Below are 11,155 nucleotides of genomic sequence, written 5' to 3'. Positions count from 1 at the left end.
GGGTTCGGGTTAAACGCGTTTGACTCCGCCCACATTGAGGTCGGCCCCAACTTCTGACTCCGCCCACATTGAGCCCGGCCCCGAACTGCACACTGCAGTCACATGCTTCTCTCCCTAGAGGTCTCTAGTAGTACATCACCCTCTTGCGGACAAACTGACACCAAAACAAAATAGGTGTGAGAGAGAAGCCCTTCTTATCTAGCGATGAAGTCGATACAACATCTCTGATATGATCTTGTTCTTTATCTTTCCAGTTGACTCACAGGTTGTATTTGTAATGATACAAAATTCAGACTCCTTAAGTGGGGTTATTGAATTCATTTAACATGTGAAGAATACTTACAAATATATGTTATTAATTCATAATAAAGTAACAAGTGATAACTTCGGAGTCAATCACCACCTTCCGGAGACACCTGAAACCCCACCTCTTTAAGGAATACCTAGGATAGGATAAGTAATCCTTCTCACCCCCCCTTTAAGATTTAGATGCACTATTTTAAAGTGACTATTCTACTGGATGTCATAAGGTGAATGCACCATTTGTAAGTCGCTCTGGATAAGAGCGTCTGCTAAATGACTTAAATGTAAATGTAAATGTTCTAGGCTCCAATCCATTACATTATAATGTGACCTTTCTGAGTATATATCAAACAGCAGGGCTGGTTTTAAGATGACATTTATGGGCTGGTTCTAGGATGACATTTCTGGGCTGGTTCTATGATGATGTTTCTGGGCTGGTTCTAGGATGACATTTCTGGGCTGGTTCTAGGATGACATTTCTGGGCTGGTTCTAGGATGACATTTCTGGGCTGGTTCTAGGATGACAATTCTGGGCTGGTTCTAGGATGACATTTCTGGGCTGGTTCTAGGGTGATATTTCTGGGCTGGTTCTAGGGGTATTTCTGGGATGGTTCTAGGATGTCATTTCTGGGATGGTTCCAGGATGACATTTCTGGGATGGTTCTAGGATGTAATTTCTGGGCTGGTTCTAGGATGACATTTCTGGGATGGTTCTAGGATGACATTTCTGGGCTGGTTCTCGGGTGATATTTATTGGCTGGCTCTAGAATTACATTTCTGGGCTGGTTCTCGGGTGATATTTATTGGCTGGCTCTAGAATGACATTTCTGGGCTGGTTAAAGGGTGATATTTCTGGGTTGGTTCTAGGATGATATTTCTGGGCTGGTTCTAGGATGATGTTCATGGGCTGGTTTTATAATGATATTTATGGACTGGTCCTAGAATGATATTTATGGACTGGTTATAGGATGACACTTCTAGGCTGGTTCTAGGATGATATTTCTGGGCTGGTTCTAGAATGAAATTTCTGGGCTAGTTCTAGGATGATATTTATGGGCTGGATCTAAGGTGATATTTCTGGGCTGGTTCTAGGATGATATTTATGGGCTGGTTCTAAGGTGATATTTCTGGGCTGGTTCTAGGATGATATTTCTGGGCTGGTTCAGGATTATATTTATGGGCTGGTTCAGGATTATATTTATGGGCTGGTTCTAGGATAATATTCATCAGCTGGTTTTAGAATGATATTTATGGGCTGGTTCTAGAATGATATTTCAGGGATGGTTCTACAATGATATTCATGGCCTGGTTCTAGAATGACATTTATTGTCTGGTTCTAGAATTACATTTATTGTCTGGTTCTAGGATGATTTTTCTATGCTGGTTCTATGTTGGGGGGGGGGCAGACATTTCTTCTCTGTTTCTGAGCTAATACTCCTGCAACTGACTGCCAGTCTGTCTGTCTAACTGTCTGTCTGCCTGCCTATCTGGGTAAGCTGAACACACAAATAAGTAAGGAGGGAGAGAGGGGGAGGAGAGAAAGAGAGAGAGAGAGAGAGAGATACAGAGAGAGAGATACAGACAGAGAGAGACAGAGAGAGAGACAGAGAGAGAGAGACAGAGAGAGAGAGAGAGAGAGAGAGAGAGAGAGAGAGAGAGAGAGAGAGAGAGAGAGAGGTTGTAGGACAGGAGAGAGAGAGAGATAGAGGCAGAGAGAGATAGAGGCAGAGAGAGAGAAAGAGAGAGAGAGAGAGGGGCAGAGAGAGAGAGAGGTTGTGGGACAGGAGAGAGAGAGGCAGTGAGATAGAGAGATAGAGGCAGAGAGAGAGAAAGAGAGAGAGAGAGAGTGGCAGAGAGAGAGAAAGAGAAAGAGAGAGAGAGAGAGTGGCATAGAGAGAGAGAGGCTGTAGGACAGGAGAGAGGGATATCTTTGCTCTATGCACCATGGATTCCTCCACAACAGCACTGCTCCTCTGTTCTCTACTCTGGACAGGTAAACTACTACTGCTGCTTCTCTCTACACTACAATACAGAACACGTTATTAAATCATTTACGGGGATAGTTCAGAGATTTTTTAAATTTTTCATTTTTGTTTCCCAATCTTGAAAGCAGTCTACAGACAAGGCCAGGAAATACATATCTACATATGTTAAATTGCTGCACTATCCCTTTTAAGTAGATATTATTAGCTCTAAACTGCTTTAAACATTCTACTTTCTAAAAAAAGTTTTGGGATTATGAATAAACTAATAAACGAATGTTGCGATGGTTTAGAATTCTTAATCTTATCATAAAATCTTTCTCAGAAATGTAAATACACGGTGATACATTTCCTTTTTTTTTTACTGTAGATGTGAATTTATAATACCGTGTTAATATCATGTCCCAATGGTCTAGTCTTGCTGAGTCATGGTCCTATTGGATGTTTGCTCTGGGGTGGCATTTGTTTGCTGTTCTCCCCACAGACCAGACTGAAAGCTCACAGTCTGCCCCTGTGTGTGTGTTTTATGTGAGTGTGTGTATGTGTGTGTGTGTGTGTGTGTGTGTTTGTGTGTGAGTGTACGTGTTTGTGTGTGTGAGTGTACGTGCGTGCCTGCATGCCTTTAGATGTATACAATTAAATTTGGACATGGTCTATATTACTCTCTACATGTGAATCCTGTATATGCAAGAATAGCGTGTGAGTGTGTGTGTGTACGTGCTTGTGTGTGAGTGTGAGTGTGTGTGTGTGTACGTGCTTGTGTGTGAGTGTGAGTGTGAGTGTGTGTGTGTGTGTCTCTCTCTGTGTGTGAGTGTGTGTACGTGCTTGTGTGTGTGAGTGTGTGAGTGAGTGTGAGTCAACTCATTGAACCCCCCCTTTGGGTGGAACCCTGAACTCTCTCTTGCATCGGAGGATGTCAATAACTAGTGTGTGTCTCTCTTAGTGTCTATTTCTGTGTGTGTGTGTGTGTGTGTGTGTGTGTGTGTGTGTGTGTGTGTGTGTGTGTGTGTGTGTGTGTGTGTGTGTGTGTGTGTGTGTGTGTGTGTGTGTGTGTGTGTGTGTGTGCGTGTCTCTCTCTCGCTCTGTGTGTGTGTGTGTGTGTGCTATAACCTTGTCTCTTCTCTCCTACAGTGTGTGTTTGTGTTATATGTGTGTGTGTTACTAACCTATCTCTCCTACAGTGTGTGTGTGTGTGTGTGTCTTACTAACCGATCTCTCCTCATTTTTACATTTTACATTGAGTCATTTAGCAGAGTGCCTGACAGAGCATTCGCCTGAAGATAGCTAGCATTCATGCATTCCAAGATGGCGTAGCAGTCAGAAGTCTGTTTTGTCTTTGTCTTGTCGTATATATCGTTTTCTTTGTATATTTAAAAAAAAAATATATTTAATCTCAATATCCATCTACGGACTGAACATACTCTCCTGCATCCCGCCTCACCCAATGTGGATCTGCTATTTTTATACTTTAGAACCGGAACCCCCATCAGACGCTAGCCAGCTAACTAGCTACTAGCTAGTAGTCAGTTAGCCACTGCTAGCGGACCTTACCGGTAACCCAGGCATCAGCCGGCCTCGGTCCTGCCGGTCTGCACAGCGTGATGTCAACCCAGAGCATATCGGACTGCTTTTTCTCTACCACATCTCCGGACTCCTACCGCAAGCTCTGAACCTTTACACCGGATCATCGCAGCTAGCTAGCTGCTATCCAAGTGTCTACTCATGGCTAACGTCTCTGTCCTGAAGAAAGCACCAGTTAGCCTGGAGATAGCCTTGAGCTAGGCCCATGTTCAGGCTAGCCCAAGAGATCCATCAGACAATTCCTGGGCTTCAATACCTCTTTTGCTAATTGGCCTGGACCCTTCGCTGCCGAAATGGAGCCCTGCCGATCCATCACGTCTGGTCTGCCGACGTGACCAAGGGGTTTCAATAGGCTCTTCCATTGCGACATCCCCTGAGGCCCATCTGCTAGCCTGCTAGCCCTGGTCTGCCGACGTGACCGTCCAAGGGGTTTCAACAGGCTCTTCCATTGCGATGTCCCCCTGAGGCCCATCTGCTAGCCTGCTCGCCCTGGTCTGACAGCTGTCTGAATCGTCGTGTCTCCAGCTCGTCTGGCTGCTCACTGGACCCTATGATTCCTCTGCAACACATGCCACTCCCTAATGTCAATATACCTTGTCTAGTGCTGTTTTGGTTAGTGATTGTCTTATTTCACTGTAGAGCCTCCAGCCCAGCTCAATATGCCTTGGCTAGCCCCTTTGTTCCACCCCCCACACATGCGGTGACCTCACCTGTCTTAAATGGTGCCTCTAGAGACAAAACATCTCTCATCGTCACTAAATGCCTAGGTTTACCTCCACTGTACTCACATCCTACCATACCCTTGTCTGTACATTAGGCCTTGAATCTATTTTTCCGCGCCCAGAAATCTTATCCTACCATTATCCCACTCCTCCTCTTTTCCTCTGGTGATGTAGAAATTAACCCAGGCCCTGCAGCCCCCAGCATCACTCCCCAGGCACTCTCATTTGTTGAATTCTGTAACCGTAAAAGCTTTGGTTTCATGCATGTTAACATTAAAAGCCTCCTCCCTAGGTTTGTTTTACTCACTGCTTTAGCATACTCTGCCAACCCGGATGTCCTAGCCGTGTCTGAATCCTGGCTTAGGAAGGCCATCAAATATCCTGAAATTTCCATCCATAACTATAACATTTCCCCACAAGATAGATCTGCCAAAGGGGCGGAGTTGCAATCTACTGCTGAGATAGCCTGTAGAGTTCTGTCACACTATCCAAGACTGTGCCCTATCAATTCGAGCTATTACTTCTAAAAATCCACCTTTCCAGAAACAAGTCTCTCATCGTTGCCGCTTGTTATACACCCCCTTCAGCCCTCAGCTGTGCCCTGGACATCATATGTGAATTGATCGCCCCCATCTGTCTTCAGAGTTCGTACTGTTAGGTGACCTAAACTGGGACATGCATAATGCCCTCAATCTCACACAAATGATCAAGGAACCTACCAGGTACAACCCTAAATCCGTAACCATGGGCACCCTCTTAGATATCATCCTGACCAACTTGCCCTCTAAATACGCCTCTGCTGTCTTCAACCACTATCTCAGCAATCATTGCCTCATTGCCTGCGTGTGTAATGGGTCCGCGGTCAAACGACCACCCCTCATCACTGTCAAACGCTCCCTAAAACACTTAGGGGGTAGGCCTTTCTAATCAACCTGGCCCGGGTATCCTGGAAGGATATTGGCCTCATCCCATCAGTAGAGGATGTCTGGTTGCTCTTAAAAAGTGCTTTCCTCACCATCTTAAATAAGCATGCCCCATTCAAAACATTTAGAACTAAGAACAGATATAGCCCTTGGTTCATCCCAAACTTGACTGCCCTTGACCAGCACAAAAGCATCCTGTGGCGTTCTGCATTAGCATCGAATAGCCCCGGCAATTTACACATTTTCAGGGAACTCAGTAACCAATATTCTCAGCCAGTTAGGAAAGCTAAGGCTAGCTTTTTCAAACAGAAACTTGCTTCCTGTAGCACTAATTCCAAAAATTTCTGGGACACTGTAAAGTCCATGGAGAACAAGACCACCTCCCCCCAGCAGCCCACTGCACTGAGGCTAGGAAACACTGTCACCACCGATAAATCTACAATAATCAACAATTTCAGTAAGCATTTTTCCATGGCTGGCCATGCTTTGGCCATGCTTTCCACCTGGCTACCCTTACCCCGGCCAACATTTCAGCACCCCCTGCAGCAACTTGCCCACGCCCCCCAGTTCTCCTTCATCCAAATCCAGGCAGCTGATGTTCGGAAAGAACTGCAAAATCTGGATCCCTACAAATCAGCTGGGCTAGACAATCTGGACCCTCTCTTTCTAAAATTATCCATCGAAATTGTTGCAACCCCTATTACTAGCCTATTCAACCTCTCTTTCCTATTGTCTGAGATCCCCAAAGATTGAAAGCTGCCGGGGTCATCCCCATCTTCAAAGCGGGAGACACTCTAGACCCAAACTGTTATAGACCTATATCCATCCTGCCCTGCCTTTCTAAAATCTTCGAAAGCCAAGTTAACAAACAGATTACCAACCATTTCGAATCCCAACGTACCTTCTCTGCTATGCAATCTGGTTTCGAGATGGTCATGGGTGCACCTCAGCTACGTTCAAGGTCCAAAACGATATCATAACCACAATCGATAAGAGACATTACTGTGCAGCTGTCTTCATCGACCTGGCCAAGGCTTTCAACTCTGTCAATCACTGCATTCTTATTGGCAGACTCAATAGCCTTGGCTTCTCAAATGACTGCCTCACCTGGTTCACCAACTACTTCTCTGATAGAGTTCAGTGTGTGAAATCGGAGGGCCTGTTGTCCGGACATCTGGCAGTCTATATGAGGGTGCCCCAGGGTTCAATTCTCGGGCCGACTCTTTTCTCTGTATATATCAATGATGTTGCTCTAGCTGCTGGTGATTCCCTGATCCACCTCAACGCAGACGACACCATTCTGTATACATCTGGCCCTTCTTTGGACACTGTGCTAACAAACCTCTAAACGAGCTTCAACGTCATACAACACTCCTTCCGTGGCCTCCAACTGCTTTTATGCTAGTAAAACTAAGTGCATGTTCTTCAACCGATTGCTGTCCACACCCGACTAGCATCACTACTCTGGACGATTCTGACCTAGAATATGTGGATAACTACAAATACCTAGGTGTCTGTTTAGACGGCAAACTCTCCTTACAGACTCACATTAAGCATCTCCAATCCAAAATTAAATCTAGAATCAGCTTCCTATTTCACAACAAAGCCTCCTTTACTCATGCTGCCAAACATACCCTCGTAAAACTGATTATCCTACCGATACTTGACTTCGGCGATGTCATTTATAAATTAGCCTCCAACACTTTACTCAGCAAAGTGAATGTAGTCTATCATAGTGCCATCCGTTTTGTCCCCAAAGCCCCATATACTACCCACCACTGCGACCTGTATGCTCTCGTTGGCTGGCTCTCACTACATATTCGTCGCCAAACCCATTGGCTCCAGTTCATCTATGAGTCTTTGCTAGGTAAAGCCAAGCCTTATCTCAGTTCAATGGTCACCATAGGAACACTCACCCGTAGCACGCGCTCCAGCAGGTATATTTCACTGGTCAACCCCAAAGCCAACACTTCCTTTGGCCGCCTTTCCTTCCAGTTCTCTGCTGCCAATGACTGGAACGAATGACAAAAATCACTCTCTTATATCTCCCTCTCTAACTTTAAGCATCAGCTGTCAGAGCAGCTTACCGATCACTATACCTGTACACAGTCAATCTGTAAATAGTACCCAACTACCTCATCCCCATATTATTACTTACCCTCTTGCTCTTTTGCACCCCAGTATCTCTACTTGCACATCATCATCTGCACATCTGTCACTCCTGTGTTAATACTAAATTGTAATTATTTTGCCATCTCATATGCATATGTATATACTGTCTATGGCCTATGGCCTATTTATTGCCTACATCTCTACTCTTCTACATTTGCACACACTGTGCGTACACTTTTCTATTGAGTCATTGACTGCATGATTGTTTATTCCATGTGTAACTCTGTGATGTTGTTTTTGTCGCACTGCTTTGCTTTATCTTGTGCAGGTCGTAAAAGAGAACTTGTTCTCAAATGGCCAATCTGGTTAGTTAGGACAACCACATATCACAGTCATAGTCATGACATTTTCTTCAATAAAGAAGCTGATAGCAGAGTCAGAGCTAGTGGGGGGGGGGGGGGGTGCTGTGTGATTATTTAAGATACTGTTCGAAGAGGTAGAGTCTCAGATGTTTTCAGAAGATGCTGTCCTAGCTTCAGGGGGAAGCTGGTTCCACCATTGGGGTACCAGGACAGAGAATAGCTTGGAATGGGCTGAGTGAGAGACCAGAGGTGGTAGAACAGAGAGCTTGGGTTTGAGCATAGCCTGAAGGTAGGGAGGGACAGTTTCTCTTGCTGCTCTGTAGGCAAGTACCATGGTCTTGTTTTGGATGCGAGCTTCGACTAGAAGGCAGAGGAGCGGGGTGATGTGGGAGAACATGAGAAGGTCGAACCAGGCGGGCTGCAGCATTCTGGGTAAGTTGCAGGGGTTTGATGGCACAAGCAGGGAGCCCAGCTAACAATGAGTTGCAGTAGTCCAGACGGGAGAGAACAAGTCCCTGGAGTAGGACCTGCGCCACTTCCTGTGTGAGGAAAGGTCGTACTCTGCAGATGTTGTAGAGCATGAACCTGCAGGAGCAAGGCACTGCTTTGATGTTTGCAGAGAACGACAGGGTGTTGTCCAGTGTCATGCCAGGACGGTGTTCCAGGGTCATGCCAGTGTCACAACAGGGTGTTGTCCAGTGTCACGCCAGGGTGTTGTCCAGTGTCACAACAGGGTGTTGTCCAGTGTCACAACAGGGTGTTGTCCAGTGTCACAACAGGGTGTTGTCCAGGGTCACGACAGGGTGTTGTCCAGGGTCATGCCAGGGTGTTGTCCAGGGTCACACAGGGTGTTGTCCAGGGTCACGCCAGGGTGTTGTCCAGGGTCACGCCAGGGTGTTGTCCAGGGTCACGCCAGGGGTGTTGTCACGACAGGGTGTTGTCCAGGGTCATTCCAGGGTGTTGTCCAGGGTCACGCCAGGGTGTTGTCCAGGGTCACGACAGGGTGTTGTGCAGGGTCACGCCAGGGTGTTGTCCAGGGTCACGACAGGGTGTTGTCCAGGGTCACGCCAGGGTGTTGTCCAGGTCACGTCAGGGTGTTGTCCAGGGTTCAGGGTGTTGTCCAGGGTGTTGTCCAGGGTCACGCCAGGGTGTTGTCCAGGGTCATGCCAGGGTGTTGTCCAGGGTCACGCCAGGGTGTTGTCCAGGGTCATTCCAGGGTGTTGTCCAGGGTCAGGGTGTTGTCCAGGGTCCAGGGTGTTGTCCAGGGTCACGCCAGGGTGTTGTCCAGGGTCACGCCAGGGTGTTGTCCAGGGTCACGCCAGGGTGTTGTCCAGGGTCACGCCAGGGTGTTGTCCAGGGTCACGCCAGGGTGTTGTCCAGGGTCACGCCAGGGTGTTGTCCAGGGTCACGACAGGGTGTTGTCCAGGGTCACGCCAGGGTGTTGTCCAGGGTCACGCCAGGGTGTTGTCCAGGGTCACGCCAGGGTGTTGTCCAGGGTCACGCCAGGGTGTTGTCCAGGGTCACGCCAGGGTGTTGTCCAGGGTCAGGGTGTTGTCCAGGGCCAGGGTGTTGTCCAGGGTCACGCCAGGGTGTTGTCCAGGGTCACGCCAGGGTGTTGTCCAGGGTCACGCCAGGGTGTTGTCCAGGGTCACAGGGTGTTGTCCAGGGTCAGGGTGTTGTCCAGGGTCACGTCCAGGGTCACGCCAGGGTGTTGTCACGCCAGGGGGTCAGGGTCAACAGGGTGTTGTCCAGGGTCCAGGGTGTTGGGTCACGCCAGGGTGTTGTCCAGGGTCACGCCAGGGTGTTGTCCAGGGTCACGCCAGGGTGTTGTCCAGGGTCACGCCAGGGTGTTGTCCAGGGTCACGACAGGGTGTTGTCCAGGGTCACGCCAGGGTGTTGTCCAGGGTCACGACGGTGTTGCCCAGGGTCATGCCAGGGTGTTGTCCAGGGTCACGCCAGGGTGTTGTCCAGGGTCACGCCAGGTGTGTTGTCCAGGGTCACGCCAGGGTGTTGTCCAGGGTCACGCCAGGGTGTTGTCCAGGGTCACGCCAGGGTGTTGTCCAGGGTCACGCCAGGGTGTTGTCCAGGGTCACGCCAGGGTGTTGTCCAGGGTCACGCAAAAATTCTTTACACACTGGGCGGGAGACACCTTGGAGTTGTCAACCGTGATGGAGAGGTCTTTGAGTGGGCAGGCCTTCCCCCAGGACAAAATGCAGCTCCATCTTGTCGACGTTGAGCTTGAGATTGTGGGCCGACATCCAAGCTGAGATATCTGCCAGGCACGCAGAGATGTGTGTCACCACCTGGGTGTCAGAAGGAGGGAAGGAGAAAAGTAGTTGAGTGTCATCCGCATAGCAATGATAGGAGAGACCATGAGAGGATATGACAGAGCCATGTGACTTGGCATAAAGAGAAAAGAGGAGAGGGCCTAGATCTGAGCCCTGGGGGACACCTATAGAGTGTATGGCAGTGTGTGTGTTACTTACTTATCTCTCCCTCCTATACAGTATGTGCCCAGGCCCCAGTAGTGTCAGTTGAGCCCAGGTCAGCAGGGGTCCGGCAGGGGGAGTCGGTCAGTTTTCGCTGCCGGGTGGTTAGTGGGTCACAGCCCGTCCATCTGGAGTGGAAGAGAACCAACAACCATCCACTGGCAGGTAGGGCTCTGACCACACATATGCACACAGGCAGACAGACACACACAGCCCTTGAATGGTACTCAACTACACAATAGCTGTGACACAATGTTAAATGGACAGTTTATAAAAATGTGATGATTGAACTGGTTTTAACTGGTCCTAACCGGTCATAAGTGGTTAGATGGTTCTAACTCATTCTAACCGATCCTATCTACTCTGTCCTTAGATAACGTGAAGATTGGTCCGGATGGTTCCGTGCTCACCATCGCTAACACCAGGAATGGTAACCAGGGGCAGTACCGTTGCGTGGCAACTAACTCTGCGGGCCGAAGCACCATGATGGCCTCACTGACCATCAAACGTGAGTGACCATCCCTAACCTAGAGATATAGCTCCAGGGAGAGACAGGGCTGAGGGGAGAAGAGGCCCAGAGATAGAGCTCCAGGGAGAGACAGGGCTGAGGGGAGAAGAGGCCCAGAGATAGAGCTCCAGGGAGGGACAGGGCTGAGGGGAGAAGAGGCCCAGAGATAGAGC

General features: G+C 48.4%; 1 protein-coding gene across 1 annotated transcript in view; it reads left to right on the top strand.

Annotated features, from left to right (window-relative positions):
- Positions 1-2,057: 2,057 nt before the first annotated feature.
- Positions 2,058-11,155, top strand: part of LOC118383536 (basement membrane-specific heparan sulfate proteoglycan core protein-like) — a 14,305-nt gene continuing 5,207 nt past the window's right edge. Inside the window, exons 1-3 of the mRNA XM_052528527.1 lie at positions 2,058-2,296; positions 10,493-10,639; positions 10,848-10,982. Coding sequence (XP_052384487.1) covers positions 2,248-2,296; positions 10,493-10,639; positions 10,848-10,982 — 331 coding nt within the window. The 5' untranslated portion in view covers positions 2,058-2,247. The remainder of the gene's footprint in view (positions 2,297-10,492; positions 10,640-10,847; positions 10,983-11,155) is intronic.

This window comes from Oncorhynchus keta, chromosome 10 (genome assembly GCF_023373465.1).
Source record: "Oncorhynchus keta strain PuntledgeMale-10-30-2019 chromosome 10, Oket_V2, whole genome shotgun sequence".
Classification (NCBI taxonomy): Eukaryota; Metazoa; Chordata; class Actinopteri; order Salmoniformes; family Salmonidae; genus Oncorhynchus; species Oncorhynchus keta.
The sequence above is the reverse complement of the archived record's forward strand: the minus strand, read 5'-3'. Positions and strand labels throughout refer to the sequence as shown.